The sequence below is a fragment of the Bos mutus genome, chromosome 5, assembly GCF_027580195.1.
Source record: "Bos mutus isolate GX-2022 chromosome 5, NWIPB_WYAK_1.1, whole genome shotgun sequence".
In the NCBI taxonomy this organism is placed as follows: Eukaryota; Metazoa; Chordata; class Mammalia; order Artiodactyla; family Bovidae; genus Bos; species Bos mutus.
In genome coordinates this window covers 43,331,522-43,351,801 of record NC_091621.1, presented here as the reverse complement: position 1 = coordinate 43,351,801, position 20,280 = coordinate 43,331,522, and the positions used below count along the sequence as shown (strand labels likewise).

The following is a 20,280-nucleotide window of genomic DNA, read 5'->3' as shown; positions in this document are numbered from 1 at the left end:
CTGCAACCCCATGGAGTATACAGTCCATGGGATTCTCCAGGCCAGAATACTGGAGTGGGTAGCCTTTCCCTTCTCCAGAGGATCTTCCCAACCCAGGGATCAAACCCAGGTCTCCTGCATTGCAGGCAGATTCTTTACCAGCTGAGCCACAAGGGAAGCCCTCAAAATTTGTTGAGACTTACTTTATTGCCCATATTATATGGTTCTACTTTCATAAATAATACTTATGTGTTATTTACAGTTGCATTTTCTACATCAAATTTCGTTGATTAAAAGATGTGTTTTCCACATTGAAACATCTCTGAAATCAAGTATGCATCTGGCCATCAATGGCGTGGTATAGTTAACTGGCAATGGCCTTTCCTTCTTAGTGGTACTTAATAGCTTGTCTTATAATCAGTGATGGCTTACAGATGATGAAATTCAGTATGTTAGGTCAAGTTTTTTCATTGTTCAAGTCTCTATACTGATTGCTACTACTGCTGCTAAGGCGCCTCAGTCGTGTCCGACTCTGTGCAACCCCATAGACGGCAGCCCACCAGGCTCCCCTGTCCCTGGGATTCTCCAGGCAAGAGTACTGCAGTGGGGTGCCATTGCCTTCTCCGCTATACTGATTACTTTCCTGCTTTTTGTATCAATTATGAGAGAGGTATATTAAATTCTACTAAGATTATGAATTTTTTTCTCTTATTTCTGCATTTTGCTTAACATCTTGACCCTGTATTATTAGGTGCATATAAGTTTAGATGTATTTTTATCTTCCAAGTGAGTTAAAATCTTTTTATAGTGACTATTTTGTCCCAAGCCATAGTTTTTTATGTTCAACATAAATATAGCTGTCAGCCCTGGGATTTATTTGGAAGGAATAATGCTAAAGTTGAAACTCCAGTACTTTGGCCACCTCATGCGAAGAGTTGACTCATTGGAAAAGACTCTGATGCTGGGAGAGATTGGGGGCAAGAGGAGAAGGGAACGACAGAGGATGAGATGGCTGGATAGCATCACTGACTCGATGGACGTGAGTCTGAGTGAACTCTGGGAGTTGGTGATGGACAGGGAGGCTTGGCGTGCTGCGATTCATGGGGTCGCAAAGAGTTGGACACGACTGAGCGACTGATCTGATCTGATCTGCTATTTATGCTTTGTGCTTTCTTTTGGCTAATAATTGCTGTCAACCTTGCTGTATCCTTATATTTTAGGGATATAAACAACATATAGCTGAATTTTGTTTTCTAATCAAACATGGCAGTCTTTAACTAAAATGCTCAGTGCATTTACATTTATTATGATTACTAATATCCATAGATTTCTATAATTTTGGGGGGGAGGCAATTTGTCCTGCCTGTTTCTTTTGGATTAATGAGAATTTTTTTAGTGGGTATAGATTTCTAGATTTCTTAGAACATGCAAATAATGTAGTGAAAAGTAGAGCGGGTCTTCCAATGCCCTCTGTCATTTCCGCAAGGAGTCTGAGCTTGTGAAACACCATGTTTCATGTTTAATTAGCATCCTTCACTGAGCAGTTAATTCCTCAAAATTTTATTTGATTGCTTATTTATGATGGCAGTGGGTAGTGGGGAAAGAAATTATGTAACTTTTTCTTTTTAAAATTCATTGCAGGTCTGTTTTTGTTTACTGTTTTATCAACTAAGCCTAAGCTGTCTTGCACATCTTATGAATTAAAAAAAAATTTTTTTCTTGGCAAGCATTTTTTTCAGAAATGATGGTAAATTCTGAAAATTGTCAGCTGAGAAAAAAAAAATTGCTCTCATATTCAGGTTTTTTCCAAAAGAAAGTTATTACTTTATCATAGCTAAAATCCTAAACTTTCTTTGGTCTGCTTGATCTTTCATTTGAGGAATTAAAGTACCATTTATAAACTTCTAAGAGATACTAGTCTGACATGTTATTTATGGGTTCATATAGTAAACATAAAAACACGGACTGGTTCCATACTGAATTCATGATAGTGGTTTCCTTCAGGGAGGGAAATTGGACTAGGGAAAGAAAGATGAGGAGTTTATCTGTGCATTTTTTCCTATTCAGAAAATGAGCTGAAGACAACAAAATGTTAACATTTATTAATTCTGAATGGTGCATGTACAAGGATTTGATATGTTAACTTGTGTAGTTTTCTATGTAATTTTTAAAGTTTGTAAAACTTCTGTGATTTTTAAAACGGAGGTTGCCATCTAGTGGACACATTTAAATAGAACTTTAAAAATCTGTGCTATTCTAGTGCACAGATTCAGTGAAGCTTTTCAGGCTTTCCAGAACATGTTAAGAAGGTACGCTCTAGATTAAGACCACAGACTTTGGAGTTGATCAAGCTGAGGTCCAAACCCTATTTACCAAGTAACCCTAGGTAGAATAACATTAGTTATAGAATCTGCCTGCAGTGCGGGAGACCAGGGTTCGATCCCTGGGTCAGGAAGATCCCCTGGAGAAGGAAATGGCAACCCCCTCATCTTCTTGCCTGGAGAATCCCATGGACAGAGGAACCTTGTGGCTCAGCTGGTAAAGAATCCATGGGTAGACCTGGCTCCGACCCCTGGGTTGGAGGGTAAAGGCTACTCACTCCAGTATTCTGGGCTGGAGAATTCCATGGACTGTACAGTCCATGGGGTTGCAGAGTCAAACACAACTGAGTGACTTTCACAGTCCGTGGGGGTCGCAGAGTCAGACACGACATAGTGACTATCACAACAATAGAGCACTCCTTTAAACCGGGTAAGGACTGCCCTAGACCTGGGGGGGCGGGGGTACAGAAAAGCAGAAGATGCAGGCTCCCCTTCAAGTTTAAAATAAAGGTGTGTGTTGTTGGGGGTAAGGGTATATGTGCTGTTTTATAGTGAATGGTTAGAGGTTAGGTTTAAATCCCAGATCCCTAGTTATTAATACTCATATAACCTTAGTTAGATATTAATGTCATCCTGTGAGACTGGTACTTACCTAAGTTCCATAAGAGATACAACTCTGCCTTGTCTGCCACTCTTCCTGTAATGCTTGGCATGTAAAAGGCCTTCAATAAGTATCTTCAGAATGAATGTCTACTTTAATAGTTTCTTATGCTGGTGGCTCAGACGGTAAAGTGTCTGCCTACAATGTGGGAGACCCGGGTTCAATCCTTGGGTTGGGAAGATCTCCTGGAGAAGGAAATGGCAACCCACTCCAGTATTCTTGCCTGGAGAATTGCATGGACGGAGGAGCCTGGTGGGCTACAGTCCACGGGGTCGCAAAGAGTCGGACACAACTGAGTGATTTCACACACACACACATGCATAGTAATTACTCAATAAATAGTAGATGTTAAGGAAATGGTAAAACTGTTCGTGTTATATATATAGGTAACTCAATTTTGTAATAAATGTATATTTATATGTTAAAACATATATACTTATTGAAGGCAGCAAAGTATCACATATATCCATCAATTTTGAGGAAAAGGATCTCAACCATGAAATGGCAAAGACTTGGTCTCTAATCCCTGTGTTTGCTGTAAAGAAATGTACATGAATAAAAAGGGACTGAGTTACCAGAATCCCTTAAAAAAAAAAAAGTCAAATGGCCTACATCTCCTTCAACTGACTCAAAGATTTCTGCCAAGGACTTCCCTGGTGGTCCAGTGGTTAAGATTCCACCCTTCCACTGAAGGGTCGTGGCTTTGGTCCCTAGTCAGGGAACTAATATTCCGCGTGCTATTTTGCATGCTGCATGGCATGGCCAAAAAAATATACTTCTGCGAAACACTCCCTAGAGTGGGCTTCTGAATTCTACAACCTTGATTTAAGTGTTCCTTTACTTTCTTTATAGGAAAAAGTTTTGGGGGAAAAAAGGCAGTATTTATTAAAAAATAAAAACCAAATTTGAGTAATAGTAAATAATACAATTACTGCAATTAGACTGATATACTTTGACATTTTGTTTCACTATAACCTATGACTTTTCCTTTAACTTAGTCAAATTCACTCAGTTTGTATCATTTCAGCATCTGGGAATCTGAATTGCAATTATAACTTTATAATTCCAAGGCATAATATATGTTTTAACTGGAGAAAAACACAGTAACTTTAAAATAGTAATTGCTGAATGAAAAAATAAATATGGTAAGATTTCTGAAGCTTTAACACATGTCCATTCTTCACAGAAGAGGAATAAAATTAAAGGGATTTTTTTTTTTTTTTAATCTTATATGCTCAAGGATGCATTTGTGGGCAGTAATGTTATTTCCATCAATGTAACAAACTGTAAGTGATAATTTACTTATAAATTCAATAGTAAATTGAACTAAGGAAATAATTTCATTGGTCTCTCAAACTTTTGAAATCTTAATTTCAGGCTTGTAGTATAATCACCTTTAAAGTGTCATAAGCCTCATAAATTGGTATGCATTTATGGACTCCTCACTGGCTTGTCCATGCCTGTTACATACAGCTTAACTACATAATGTGAACTAGTGAGCAAGACCCTACGCCAGAGATGTGTAGGTTGTGGAGAGTTTACAGTATTTGTGTATGTCCAGTTGCTAAGAGCTAGGCTACTGGAGCCAAATGCAACATCCACCCAATAAATTAACTTTTAAAACACTCTTGATATAATCCACTGACCCCATACCCCTAATATTCTTTAGCCTGATGGGCCACTGTTTTGAGACTCAGGCTTTAGGATAGTGATAGAAGTAATTTCACTGGTGTTCAGACTTTTCTTTCTTTTCATAAACTGCTGACAAATCAACAAAAAAAAGTCCCATTTTAAAAGATCAACAAAAAGCCCCATTCTAAAAGACCCTGACCCTGTTAATGAAAAATTTTATTAGAATTAATAGATTTATCAATTAAAATTTCTACATGACAGGCCCCTTAACCATGTTCTAAACACTTGTAGAACAAAATATTTAGCTATCTTTATTATAATTGGTTCTGACTGAAGCAAAACATTTAAACATATCCCCTTCTTAAAATAGGTTGTGCAGCCCAGATTTGTAAATTTATCATTTCAAAACTAGGAATGCACTATAGTTAGTATAATTAACAAAATGGTTATCAGGAAGCTTGTCATTCATATATCAAGCAATGTATTTTATATTCAGCAAACTTAATTTTATCAAATGTCCTTTAATTTCATACACAACAATATGATACATATTGTATAAGAAGCGCACAATAGTTTTGCAGTACAATTTCAAAGTGTATACAAGTTGGAATACAGAGGTTGAACACTGGTGTGCTGACAGCATTTCTTGACTTTGGATAAACTGCATACAAAACTTACAATTCAAATATTAGCCAATCTGGAAACTTTGCTTCCCATAATATAAAAATGATACTTTGAGATGCAAAATATTTTTTACTAACAAACTATATAAACATTTAAAATAATCATTAAAAACTTAACTTTAGAATTTATAAAGATTAGCTATAAAAATATATTGGCAGTCACTTTTCTTATAAATGTACCATTCACTACATTACAAAATAGTCTCTAACATAAAATTGCCTTAGTAACTGTATTTAGAATCTGATAAACCTTACATTAAACTGATTATAAAATCCTCTTGGAAAACTTTGGTATGCATCTTCAGAAGGTTTTCAAAATACTCTATCTTAAGGGCCTGTAAACATTCCATTCTATTAAAGCACAACAGAGTAAGTAAGGTATATTCAACTGCATACAGAATATAGAATCAAAAAACAATTTATTAAATATTGGTAGAAAATCACCATTCCCAGAGTAACCAAAAAACTATTTAAAAGTATCAAACTTTTAAACAATTCTTTTTCCTTTCTGATAAAAAATGTTACAAAATCACCATACTCCATTCATGTACCTTAGATGTCTTTTAGGACAAGGCCTCAAAAATTGTTAACCTAGTCTCAAAACCCCTCCTGAGTCCAACGAACAGACTTTTAAAAACCCATTTGAGACCTGACAACGGAACAAGTATATATAATCAAGATACATAATTTATATATTTAGTTATGTATTAGCTTTTCTTTTCTATTTGCAATGTAGAATTTATTGGCAGAAACAGAACACACACACACAATTGAAGAAAGATAAATTTTAGGAAACAGAAATGCAAACCTGTAACGGTAAACTGATTTATTTGTAAAGATTTGATTTACCAAATTTCATCTTATCTACCATTTTTGGAATATTGGCAACTATTGTTATTTAGAAAATTTGAATTGGTGAAAGTTCATTTCAAATGTTTCTTGAGTATGTTTAATTTTTACAGAGCTTCCAGTTGTGCCAGTAACTTCCTTGAAGGTCTTTTTCCACTTTATCCTCTGTCACCAGATCTCTCATGTAAGGTATTTCTCTTTGAGTTGTAAAAACCTAAATAAAAAGCTTCATTTTTGACCTTTTAATTCATAAAACTCCACTAAAAAGAAATCCATCTAATTTTTAGGCAAGTCCACAAAAATATTTTCTTTCTTAAGAATCAAACACTTTTATTAGAATAAAGATCCTTCAAAGTTTTTAACTCTTCTATTAGAGTTTTGTTTTGATTTTCCAGAACTGCGACTCGATTTTCCAGGCATTTCACATATTCTTTCTTCTTTCTGCGACATTCTCGAGCAGCTTCTCTAAATATAAGCATTAAAAACCAATGTTAGAAAAAAGTTCAAATTCTTTAAATGGTAAACGTGTGCTGTGTGTGTGCTAAATTGCTTCAGTAGTGTCTGACTCTGCCACTCTATGAAGTGCAGCCCGCCAGGCTCCTCTGTCCATGGAATTCTCCAGGCAAGATTATTGGAGTGGACTGCCATTCCCTTCTCCATGGGATCTTCCTGACCCAGGAATCGACCCGGCACGTATTATGTCTATTACATCTAACCTGCATTGGTAGGCAGCTCCTTTACCACTTGCACCACCTGGGAAGCCCAGGTGAAAAAAGTTAGAAAAAAGTTCACATTCTTTAAATGGTAAATGCACTTCAGTAATTTTCCCTGGTCATCCTTTTTTTCCCCTCATTAAAACAAAATTAGGGTATCATCTATATACAGTGAGTGCAGAATTCAATTTGCTATGGCAAATGCATGCATGTACCTATATAACCCACACATCCATCGAGTCAGACATGTTTACTGCCCCAGAAGTCCCCTCTTATCACCGGAGATGAAGTTTTTCCTATTCTGTAACAGAATTTCCTTCAGACAACAGTTATCCAGAATGCACTCTTGTGTCTGGTCTCCTGTCACTCAGTGTATTTTTGAGGTTTATCCATACTCCACTGTATGGATATCATTACAATTTGTTTATCCATTCTGTTGAGCCATTTACTAGTTTTAGCTGCTACGCATGTCCTTGTGCCAGTCTCTGAGAACATATGTCCCATTTCTCTTGGATGAACACCAAGAAGTGAAATGTGTGGGTCCTCTGGTTAACTTTGGACATATAAATCCTCTAAACTCCAATTTTTAATTATAAACAATGTTTTGATACTCAGTTTTGTACATGTCCTGTTAGAATATTTCTGTGGATTTTCATTGAAGTTTTATATACATATACAACAAGTAAAAAAGTATTTTGAATTTTTTTTTGAACTAAAAACTGAAGATATTATTATCTGCAACTTGCTTTTTTTGACACATACTATTTTAATGATGTCTCTATATTGGTACACAGTTCTTTGTCATGCAGGCATTTCATTGTTAATTTCACTTCCCTAACTACTAGTGAAACGGAACATTTTCAAAAGTTTAACAGTCTCCTCTGGGTCTGCTCTTATTTATTTGCCTGTTCATTCATACTTTTTGCCTATTTTACATTTAGAAATTACTATAAAGACACACAACCTAAGAACTCTCAATGAATTATACATACTAACCCATTATCTGTTTCTATATAATTTTCTAATCTACCACTTGATTTCTGATATTTTTATTTCTTATATGATAAATTCTCTTTTTTAGTCTTTTTCTTGGCTTAGATTAAAAACTACCATGCACTATATATTCCTAAATTTTATTTTCAAGAGTTTATTGCTTAATTTTCAGAGTTTGCTTTAATCCATCTGTAATTACTTCTGTATGTGGTATTAAATAGGAGTCCAATTTGATTTTCTTCTGGATGTGGAGTTGTGTATCATTTCAAAAACATATTCAACTTTTTTTCAGTTGGGTTGTACTTATTAATTCAGATGATCTTTATATTTTTTCAAAGAAATCTTTTTTTGGGGGGCAGATATGTTGCTAATATCTCCTATAGGTTTGAAGCTTATATTTTCACTTTCTTTTAATAAGTTACTGATTTTAATGAAGATTCATCAATCTTTCATGTTAATTTTTTATGTGTGTGTTATTTTAAGGAATCTTGCCTACACTTGAAACTATGAGATTATATATTTTCAACCTAAAAGTTCTTTAAAATTTCACCTTTCACATACTCTTTAATTCATCTGCTATGGTGTGAGGAAGAAATTTGAAATTTTTTCACATAAAGTAACTATCCTAGCATCATTTATTGGAGTCCCTCCTTCCCCCAATAATCTGCCCTACCAAGGTTTCATGTATTCACAGATGTGTTTCTGAGCTCTCTACTCTATTTCACTAGTGATTTTGTTTACCTCGATGCCAGTATCACATTATTTTAATTCACGGTTTAAACAAGATTTGATTATCTCCTCATCTTATTCTTGTCTGGAATATTTTGGCTGCTCTTGACCCTTTTTTTTACTCTTCTATAAATTTTAATATCAACTTGTCAAGTTCTTCAAACAACCTGTTTGGGTTTTGATTGGAACTGCATTGAATCTATGGATCAATTGGGGGGAAAAATAGTCATCTTTATAATACTGAGTTTCTGTATCTGTGGACATTGTATATTTCTCCATTTATTTATTAGATCTTCTTTAATGTCTCTAAAAAACAATATTTTCCATAAGTGTCCTGGACATCTTTTGTTAGATTTATTCTCATATATTTCATTTATTGATAATATAAGTATCTTTTAAATAACTATTTACCAAACTCTTTATTGCTGATGTGAAGACGACAGTTGATCTTTGAAACTGATTTTATATCTAGTAACCTTATAAATTCATTACTTACAGTAATCCTTCTCTAAATCAAAAATTTTTTTTTTAAATCAGGCAATCATACAAAAAATAGTAACAGCTTTTATTTTCTTCATTTAAATCCTTGTAATATCCCCTCTTTTTTCCTGATTTACTAAACTGGCAAGGATTTCTAGTATAGTGTTGAAGAGAACTGGTTCTTTTTCATTTCTAGAGAGTTTGCAGATTATTCTCCTGAATATTCTAAGCAAATGAATGTATCTTTGTTAAAATTAGCAGTTTTACTTTTCTTCTCCAATTTTTATCATTTTTATAGTCTCTTGATCTTTGATGATTTTCAATGACATCCTTTTCTAAATATGAAAAACATGCTTCTTTCCATCTCTCTTATTAGATAACTGAAGACTTCACAACACTCATTCTGTTGTCTGCTCTTTCTGCTGACTCTTGCTTCTAAAAGGCTGTGTGGTATTATTCCTCAAGACTCTGGACCCTAAAACCTGGACCCATGAATTTAAATCCTGCCTCTTATCACTTACTGGGCAGTGTAACCTTGGTCAAGTAACTAGACTTCTCTAGGCCTCAGTTTCCTCAAGAAAATGGAAATAATTTTTTGTGAAAATGGTCTAAGGGCTTGGCATATATAACGGAGGCCTAATTCTTCGGGTATTCTGATTTTTCAACTTATATTTGTTAGAATTCAATGTGTAGGAATTCTTTAGAGCCTGTGTTGAGGTTGCTCTCTCCAAGCAACCGGGGGCCCTATGAACCCTCACCCGTTATTTCTCTATTTTTTTGGACTGCACTGGACCTCTGTTGCTGTGCGCGGGGCTATTCTCTAGTTGTGGCACGTGGGCTTCTCACTGTGGCGGTTTCTCTTGTTGCAGAAGACAGCTATAGGGCGCACAGGCTTAGTGGCATATGGATCTTAGTTCCTGGACCAGGGGACTGAATCAGTGTCCCCTGCAGTGGCAGGCAGATTCTTAGCCACCAGACTATCAGGGAAGTCCCAATACCCATTTTTTAAGTTACAATTCTCAGCTTATGGGTGTAGATCTTCTTGGGTCTTGACCTCAAGGAAGAAAATCTTTGGTCCAGTTCTCCAAGCTGGAGTCCCTACGCTCTGTCCCTGGTCCCCTCTGCATACGAAAGCTATGCCAATTACAAAGATCTGAACTTATCCCCAGGAATATACAGCAGCTGCTTCAGTGCTTATTAACATCATGGTCCTGTGCTTCTGGTTCATTTCTAACCTCAACAGATCTCTTTCTGCATGCTCATCCAATCATGTAGAAGAATGGTTTTTATATTTCATCAAGCTTTTAAAAATATTATGCAGTTGAAGTTACATTGTCAGAAAGAGAAGTCTCACTCTAGTAATTTTTAACAAGTCTTCTGGGTTTCCTAGGTACACAATCATATCATCAGCAAAGAAATAGGATTCTTTTCTAATATTTACATGACTTATTTCATTTACTTGTCTTACTGTATTTGTTGGAACCTCCAAAACAACAGATGGTCTCTGCCTTGTTTCCAATTTTATTTACAGTGATAATTGCTCCCTTTTATTTTTAGTAAAACATTTTATCTTGAAGTAACTAAGTGTATCCATCTGCTCCTTTATGGTAATTTTTATTGCTCTAGAAAATTATCCTTTTATTCTGATTTTCTTACTCAAGAGGATCTGAAAATAGAACTTTATTAAAATTTTAAAAATTTGTTGTAATCTGTAGCTATTTACCCTTTTTTGTTTCTAATATAGTTTATTGGTATCTTTTTTCTTCTCCCCTGAACACACTGCAAAAAGCTATCCATTAGATTATTTTTCTCAAAGAATTAGTTTTAATACCAGATGTACATGAGATGCAAACAGCGTTGTTTAAAATATATAGTAAATGAAAGGTAATGTTTCTGGGGGTTAAATGACTACTACATTTTCACGATCAAAATTCATTTTTAAGAACTATTCTGTATCCATAAGTATACTAGGTATTACGGCAGAAACCTAGTAATTCTTCCCTATTCTTACTCTAGTCAACAAACAGCAAGCAGCAAATTATTATTTTCACTTAACTTTGTCAACCCAACAAGAACAATACTGTTTAAGAAGTTTTTCTTAAGAGTGCTATTTGAAGAACCCAACAGAAATGGAAGAGCTCTAGGTCACATATTAATAAGAGACTGTGCAAAGGGACTCACTGAGCTGCTAGAGACATACAAGACAGATTAACAATTAAAATAGAACTGATACAAACTCTTCTCATTTCTAACATATAATCTCAGTTAAAATCTTTCTGAGATTTATAAACACGCATCACCCATTCTGATAGTATAATTTTACTACTTACCTGTTTTTCATCAACCTTATTTCTCTTTTCAGTTGGGGGTCATCTGTCTTGGATGTCTGAGATGTAAGGGTCACGGGAGATGTCATCACCACGGTCTGTGGTAGTGAAGTAGCTGAAGGTGTAGTACGGATCTGATATGTCTGCATATCTCCTGACGCAGCTGTGTGGTCCAAAGAATGAGTTAAAATTCATACGTATCTTTCAAAGTACTCTGGATGCTTTCCATAGATACTTAAGCATACTTACTTTGTACAACAACCTGGTTGCTGGGCACAAGTATTTGTTGTCCATCAGAAGTCTGTGCGTACTGGAGAATTGTTGTACCTTGCTGAGTACTGCCTGAATTTGTCATGGTTAATGTCTGAAGGCCCTGTACTCCATCTGTGCCTGGACTGGCCAGCTGTAAGGCTCCATTTGGGGCAATGGCAACTTTAACCAAAGAGAAAACATAGCTAATGTAAGGCTATACAACATACTTACTACAAAGGACTGGTAAACAAAACAATCGCTTTTTATTAAAACAGGTTTAAATGCAATTTCACTTGATGACTGTTGGTTACTTTTGTTGAGTTCCATGTAAAAGAAGGAAAATTTGGCATTTCTTGATAAAATTTTGTATTTCAGATAAAAGTTTGCACTAATCTTAAATTTAGTCTTAAATTATACAATAACTGGTCATTTTGGGCTCTATGGAGCACTACATGCTAATTGTTAATGTTGTCACAGCAGTTCTGGGGCATGAGAAGGGGATACCACTGACAACTAACTTTTAAAGCAAAAGTAAGTAGAAGGAAAGAGTAACACAGTCTGTAATTTTTATTTAAAAGCATTAGAAAGATTTTATCTTAAAATTTTTTGACTAGGTAAGTGTGCCTATGGAATTCAGAAAGGATAAAAGGTTACGTAATGAAAAAATAAATCTTCATAGGCTTTCTCAGCTCCACTCTCCAGTGGTGACACTGTTTCTAGTTATCCTCAGCCTTTCCCTACTGCCACACACAAATACTCCCACATAATTTATAAAATGACTTCAGAAGAAAAGACATTAAAGTTTTTCAGATGTAGAGATTTGTTTTAAATTTACAGTAGCACTTACTTTCATCTCTTTCCCTGTAACAGACACTACGTACACACATGCTGCTGCTGCTGCTGCTAAGTCGCTTCAGTCCTGTCCGACTCTGTGCGACCCCATAGACGGCAGCCCACCAGGCTCCCCGTCCCTGGGATTCTCCAGGCAAGAACACTGGAGTGGGTTGCATTTCCTTCTCCAACGCATGAAGGTGAAAAGTGAAAGTGAAGTAGCTCAGTCCTGTCCGACTCTTCGTGACCCCATGGACTGCAACCTACTGGGCTCCTCTGTCCACGCGATTTTCCAGGCAAGAGTACTGGAGTGGGGTGCCATCACCTTCTCCGACATACATACATAAATATATATAAAAAGGAAAAGTCTGGCCTTCCCTGGTGGTCCAGTGGTTAAGAATCTGCCTTGCAAGGCAGGGGACACAGGTTCGATCCCTGGTCTGGGAAGATCCCACAAGCCACAGGGCAACTGCGCCGGCCTGCCCCAGAGCCCATGCTCCATAATAAGAGAAGCTGCCACAGTCAGAAGACTATGCACTACAACCAGAGGGCAGCCCCTGCTTTCCACAGCTAGAGAAAGGCTGCACGCAGCAATGAAGACCCAGTGAGCCGATAAATAAAAAATAAAATATATTAAAAAAAAAAGTAAAAGGCCCATTATCCCTATTTATTCCACTTGCCATTTCCTACCACCCTCTTGAGGTAACCATTATTTTTGGTGCACATCCTTCCTGGCATCTCCCTATGCTCATATAGACTGATATATAATATCAAAATACAGAGACTTCCCTGACGGTCCAGTGGTTAAGAACTGCCTTGCAATGCAGCGGACAGAGGTACCCTGCATTCGTTCATCCCCTCTCGGGGAACTAGGATCCCACATGCTGCAGAACAACCAGGCCTGTGTGCTGCAACGACTGAGCCCGTGGCCACAACTAGGGAGTCCGTGCACCACAACTAAGACCCGATGCATTTATCTATTCACACACATTATAGATACACGTCCTCTGATTTATGCAAATGTATACATTAATACAGAAGTGTTTTCATTTTTGCAATATATCTTCCTGTACTTGATTAACATATGTATTTACCTGGTTGAATTTACTCTCTATCTGTACTATTCAGTATAGTGGCCATGGGCCACATATGGCTATTTAAATTAATTAAAATAAAAAATTCAGTTCCTCAGTCTCACCAGGTGCTCAGTAGTCACACAGCTTAGGAGCTACTGTACTGAACAATGCAGATATAGAACATCTGCATCACCAAGGAAGTTCTGCTGCATCAAACTGCCCTTAATACAACATGTACTGTTCTGTACTTGGATTGTAACATATGAAATACTGGCCTAAGTTTCTATATAGTTTTCATAATAGTAAACCATGTATCATAACTTTTGCTAATACGCTGTCGTAAATATTTTTGGAAATAATAATACATGTATGATTAAAAAAATTCAGTTTTGTTTAAAATGAAAAGTGAACCTCCCAACTGCTTCTAAGCTCTGCTCCTAAGTTTCCTTCCTTGCAACCACTTTTCCCAGTTTGTGTTCTCAAAAATATTCTATATATATTCTTAAACTACATGTTCATAACACATTTTACTGAAAGCCTACTACGTGCCAGACCCAATATGCCAAGGTTATAGCTGTGAACAAGACAAAGTTCTCTCCCTCAAGGAACTATATTCATAAATCAAATAAGCTAATCTATAATTATATATATTCTATAATTAAACAAATATACTTTAAAGCATTTACATGTAATTATATTGGAAAAGTACCTAAGAAAATAAAGGGTGGAGCAATATATTTTAGCCACAGTGGTCTCTCTGAGGAGGTGACACTTAAGCAGAGCAAGAGTGAGGATGTAAGCCATGTGAGGATCTGGGTCAAGAACGTGCAGGTGGTAGGGATGACACCTCCAAAGATCCTGAGGCAGAAATGAGCTTCATGTGTTTAAGCAGCAGCAAGAAAGTCTGTGTGACCAAATGGCATCAAGTGGCAGGAGATGAGACCAGAGTAGGCAAAGCCAGATCCTGAATGCAGGACGTGTAGGACTTATTCTAAATGTGTCAGAAAGCCACTGGAAGATTTTGAGCTAAAGTGGTGTAATCTAATAGACATTTAAAAGAAACTGCTTTGGCTGCAATATTGAAAACTATCAGAGCAAGAATGGGAAGCAAGATAATCGGATACTGCAGTAGTTCAGATGACAGTAGAGATGGTGAGAGGTGGTTAGAATAGGACAGCTGTTTTGTGGCAAGAGCCAATTAGACTTAAAGAACAGGGCTTATGAGAGAAGGGAGAGGTTATTTACAAATGGGACAACGCAAATGAATTTCTTGGGGGTGATGAAGTATCTTGATTGTGGTGGTGCTTAGGCAACTCCATCTGTCAAAACTCACAGACTTACCCCCAAAATAAGTATGTAAGCTATGTATCACTAGCAAGCTGTGTGACTTTAGGGATAGTAATTGTCTAACTCTCTAACCTCAGTTCCCTCATAAATTGGTAACCGCCCACCTTACAAAATTGTTGTAGGGAATAAATGAGATAATGCTAAAAAAGAACTCTGCATTATTTCTGGCTCAAAATGTTACTTATTATCCTTTAATACTCATCACTATTAAAGCATGACAGTCTATACCAGCTTCTTCACCCAGGAAGGTTATTTTCTGTGTCTGTCAGGTGGGGAATGCCTCCGGTACGTACTGTACTGTCCGGTGCTGGTCTGATAGATGGGAGTTGGAACAGACATAGAAGTGACAGCAGAGACTCCAGGGTTTTCTCCGTCTCCTTTTCTGCCCCGTATATCTTCAGAAGATAGGTCTTTCAAAATCTTTCTGTGAAAAATAGAACTCTATTATTAATGTTGGTAATGAGGACAACTTTACAAAAAGAAATTACTAAACCTCTTTCAATTTCAGGTTAAAAATACAGTGATCTAGGAGACACCTAGAGTTGGACATGACTGAAGCGACTTAGCAGCAGCAGTAAACACCTAAACTGTGGTGTCAAGGAATCATTTGTTTAGCACATACTATTTTTTTTATCTCAAGCTAGGGATAGTGAAAGACAAGGAAGCCTGGTGTGTGCTGCAGTTCATGGGGCTGCAAAGAAGCAAACATGACTTAGTGACTAAACAACAAGACGTTGTTTAGCAGGCTGGTTACATTTTAGTTTATGATGACCTGAAAAGAGACAATGAACAAATACCCACAGAGTGCCTTTTCAAAAACAAGGCCCTTGCAGAGGTAGAAAAGGTCTCTTTATAGGAGAGGTGGCTCCACTGTGAGTACAAGGTGCTATTCATTTTCTAAACAGTGTCAGTTACCTTTATTTAAAAAGATCAAATTGGGGACTTTCCTGGCGGCCCAATGGTCAAGAACCCACACTTCCACTGCAGAGGGCACGGGTTTGATTCCTGGTCTGGGAACTAAGATCCTACATGCTGCATGGTGCAGTGATCAATCAATAGATTAAACTTATTTTTTCAACTTTCAACTCTATAAAGGAAGAGAAACCTATAGTTCTCAGAAAGAAACAAGAAGATTAAAAATACTACTCTAAGACTGGTGGTTGCCAAGGTGGAAGGGGATGAACTGGGAGTTTGGGGTTAGTGAATTCAAACTGGTAATATTTAGAATGGATAAACAATACCCTACTGCATAGGGCACTACAGTCGATATCTGGTGATAAACCATGTGTAAAAAAATGTATATATGTGTGTATAAATTAGGGGGATAGAGTCCATTTTCCTAACTTTGATGGAAATTATAAAAAAAATACTATAAAAACAGAGTACCTTGTGATAAATAAAATTCATTATTTTAACAAGAAGTATACTTGACTCCACAAAAATAAGGCAAAAATAAGGCAAAAATAAGGGAATGGAAAAAGATGCCTTGCTGAAAAGAAAGGTCTTCCAAAACACAGCTGGGGATGGAAGGAGCATTATTTGTTTCTGAGAAGAAAAGAAAAAAGAAATTTTTACTCAAGAATTCCACGTTTGTTGGAGAAAAATTAGAAAACCTTAACTACTTGTGCAAAAACAGTAACAAAAAAGAATCACAAAGAAAAACAAAATAACCCTTAGCATTAAAAGAGATCTTTCATGTTACCTATGCTAAAATTCCAGTCCATTCAGGAATTCTCTAACATTACTAACAGCTTCTATTTATAAGAATAAGGCATCCACAATTTCACAAAGCAAACTATTCAATTATTGGATGGCTAGAGCTCATCCTTGTTTAGATTCAAAGCTAATTCCACCCAGTGAAACCAGAGAAAGTTAAACTTTATACCCTAATCCTATATCCATGCCCTAGCTTTGCAGTATCTGACAACTGCTTCAGGTGTTCTTCATTGGCGGCCAGATAACTTCAGATCCTTCAGATGTTCTCTTATCACATGTTGAAGATCCTTTCCCAGCTTGGTCCCCTTAACCTGGACAGTGTTCCCAGCAAGAACTACAAGTGTAGAGTACACTACCAGAAGTTCCACAGTGGAGAACAAAGGACGTGGCGGTCCTGTGAACTCTGTGTTAGCCATCTGCAGAACTGCCACTGTGCTTCCCAAACCTGCTATGTACCAGAATCATCTGGAGAGGTTTATTGAATCCAGACTCCCAAATGGCGCCTCTGATGATTTGAGTGAGCTGGTCAGGACAGAGCTCGAGAATACATTTAACAAACTGCCTGCATGGTCCTAAGCAGCCAACCTTGCCTGAAGAGGTGGAATGCTGTGCCCATTTCTTTTTCAGTTTTAAGTTACGAAAGATTTTGAGCACAGAAAGTACAGAAGGGCTTCCCTGGTGGCTCAGTGGTAAAGAATCTGCTGGCCAATGCAGGAGCCACTGTTCAATCCCTGGTTCCTTGAAGATCCCACACGCTGTGCAGCAATTAAGTCTGTGCCACAACTACTAAGCCTGTGCTCTAGAGCCAGAGAACTACAACTCCTGAGCGCGTGCACCCTACAGCCCGTGCTCAGCAATGAGAGAAGCCACCACAATGAGAAGCCTGCATGCCACAGCTAGAGAGTAGCTCAAGAGCAGCTCACCTCAACGAGAGAAAAGTTGTGCAAGACCCAGCTCAGCAAAAAAAAAGGATAGAAGGTAAAACACCTATGTACCATATACCAGGAATCAACTGATTGCCATTTTGCCATGTTTGCTTCAGATACCTCATTTTAACAGGAATTAAGTTACATATACACCAAAATGTCACCACCAATTCCTTTCCCTTTTCCCTCTCAATGAGTGCCATTATCTAAATTGTTATTTATCATTCCCGCATATATTACTTTATTTTTACTATATTTTGAGATACTATTTGCCATTGTCTTACATTCTTCCTCATCCTCCTTATTCAACCTTGGAGCATCTTAAAGAGCCGTCTTTTGGACTTCTCCATCTACATTCTTTCCAATGAGCTCATCTGTCCCAAAGGCTTGAATACCTTGTGTACACTGATGACCCCTCAAAATGGTATTTTCTCAGCTTCTCTCCTGAACTCGAAACTCACATATCCAATTGTCTATTGAATGCTTCCATTCAATAGGCACCTCAAACTTAATACCTCCAAATCTAGTATCAGATATCCTACCCCTGGCAGTCTTACCCATGTCAGTAAATATCAACTCTACTTTTCAAAAATTTTGGAGTTGTCCTCTTTCTCACAACCTTTATCCAATTCATAAACAAATCTCATTGTCTCTATCTTGAAAATATATTCAGAATCTTACCCATCCTCATCACCTCCACTATGGTTCCCCAAGTCCATGCCACCAGCTCCTCCTGACCGAACAACAGCCTCTAGCAGGTTCTCCTTGCTACAGCCTGCTCTCCACACAACAACCAGTCATCTTTTTAAAATGTCAGTGAGATCAAATCACTCGTGTGCAAAATGGTTCCCTACCAGAATAAATGACATGGTTGCCAAGGTTTGTCCCTGTGACTTCTTCCCTTTATAGTCACCATCCAGCCATCTTGCTACAAGATTATCAATTTTACTGATTCCACACCCCCTACCCCCGCAAAGAACCACCTTTCAGTTATATTATCTCTGTTTGTTTTCTCTTTAAGTTCACGGGTTTCTGCTCTCCCACACCCCCACGTGCGCCACTTTGTCTTGCAGGATGTTAGTTCCCCAACCAGGACTGAACCCTCCAGCAGTGGAAGCATGGAGTCCTAAGCAACAGACTGCCAGGGAATTCCCTGATTTCTGCTCTTAATCTCTATTATTTTGTTTCTCCTGCTTGTTTTAAGCTTATTTTGTTTTTCCCCTAGTTTCTTAAAGTGAAAGCTGAGACCGTTGATTTGAGACCTTCCTTCCTATAAAGTGTTTTTAATAAGGTAAATTTCCGTCTATTTCCTACTGATTTGTTATTTCCTACAGAGTTTGGTATTTTGTATTTTTATCTTTCATTAAGTTCAATGTTTTCTAATTTCCCTTAAGATTTTCTGTTTGGTCCACAGATTATTTCTAAGTGTGTTAATTTCTGTATGGAGATTTCCTGTTATCTTTCCTTTATTGGCTTTAGTCTAATTCAAGTATGAGTAAAGAACTCTGTGTAATTTCAATTTTTCTAAATTTGTTAAGGTTTGTTATGATCCAGGACGTGGTCTTTCTTGGTGGATATTCTTTGTGCACGTAGGTGAAGTGTTCTAACAATGCCAATTAGATCCAACTGGTTGATGGTATTGTTCAGTTCTATAATCTTGCTTATTTTCTGCTGTAACTTCTGTTGGATACTAAGACAGATGTACACAAATTTTCAACTATAACTGTGGATTTATATTGCTTTTCAGTTCTGTAAGTTTTTGATACATGTATTCTGAAGCTCTGTTGTTAAGTGCATACATATTTAAGGTTGTTATATCTTCTTGGTGAACTGATTTTCTCTTTATCTCTGATAAATTTTTTTGCTCTGAAGTCTATTTTGTATGATACTAATACATCCACTTTATTTTTGTTTTCATTATGTTATTTCTCTTGGTTATATGTATAGCAATAGTAGTAGTGGTTTATAAGGTAAATATGTTCAGTATTTTGAAGAACTGCCAGCTTGTTTCCACAGACACTGTCCCCCTTACCAACATTTGTTATGCTTTGTTTGGGATTTTTTAAGCATCCTACTAGGTTTGAAGTGGTATCTCATTACTTTGATTTGCATTTACCTAATGATGGGGCAGAAGGAGAAGGGGATGCCAGAGGATGAGATGGCTGGATGGCATCACTGACTCGATGGACGTCAGTCTGAGTGAACTCTGAGAGTTTGTGATGTACAGGGAGGCCTGGCGTGCTGCAATTCATGGGGTCGCAAAGAGTCAGACACGACTGAGCGACTGCACTGAACTGAATGACAAATCATGCTAAACAATTTTTTACATGCTTATTGGCCATTTGTGTTTCTTCTCTGGATATTCTAGTCTTTTCCTCATGTTTTAACTGGGTTATTTAACAATATTCAGTCTTCCAGTTGATGAACATGTAATGTCTTTTCAGGTAAGATTTTTTAAAATTCCTCTCAGTGAAGTTTTATAGTTTTCAATATGCAAGTATTAATATTATATACATCTGTTAAATTTACTTGACTGGTCAAAAAGTTCATTTAGGCTTTTCCATATGGAAAAAACCCAAACAAACTTTTTGGCTGATCTGATATATAATTTGGATTTATAAATTTAATTTCAAGTATTTTATACAGTTTATGTTGTTATGAGTAGGACTGTTTTCTTAATTTCATTTCTGGATTGTTTATTGCTAATGTAGAGAAATACAATTCATTTTGTATCCTGCAATCCTGCTGAACTTATTATTTCTACT

The 20,280-nt window shown here is 36.9% G+C and overlaps 1 protein-coding gene across 8 annotated transcripts in view; it reads right to left on the bottom strand.

The window, feature by feature from the left end:
• Positions 1–4,791: 4,791 nt before the first annotated feature.
• The window catches only part of ATF1 (activating transcription factor 1), a 65,427-nt gene continuing 49,938 nt past the window's right edge, over positions 4,792–20,280 (bottom strand). For 7 of the 8 annotated variants that reach the window (XM_070370771.1, XM_070370774.1, XM_070370770.1 and 4 more), the window contains 4 exons: positions 15,167–15,297; positions 11,617–11,799; positions 11,371–11,530; positions 4,792–6,590 (listed from right to left, as the gene is read on the bottom strand). In XM_070370771.1, the coding sequence (XP_070226872.1) occupies positions 6,446–6,590; positions 11,371–11,530; positions 11,617–11,799; positions 15,167–15,297 (619 nt within the window). In that variant the 3' untranslated portion in view covers positions 4,792–6,445. The remainder of the gene's footprint in view (positions 6,591–11,370; positions 11,531–11,616; positions 11,800–15,166; positions 15,298–20,280) is intronic. The other variant, XM_070370777.1, reaches the window with a different exon arrangement.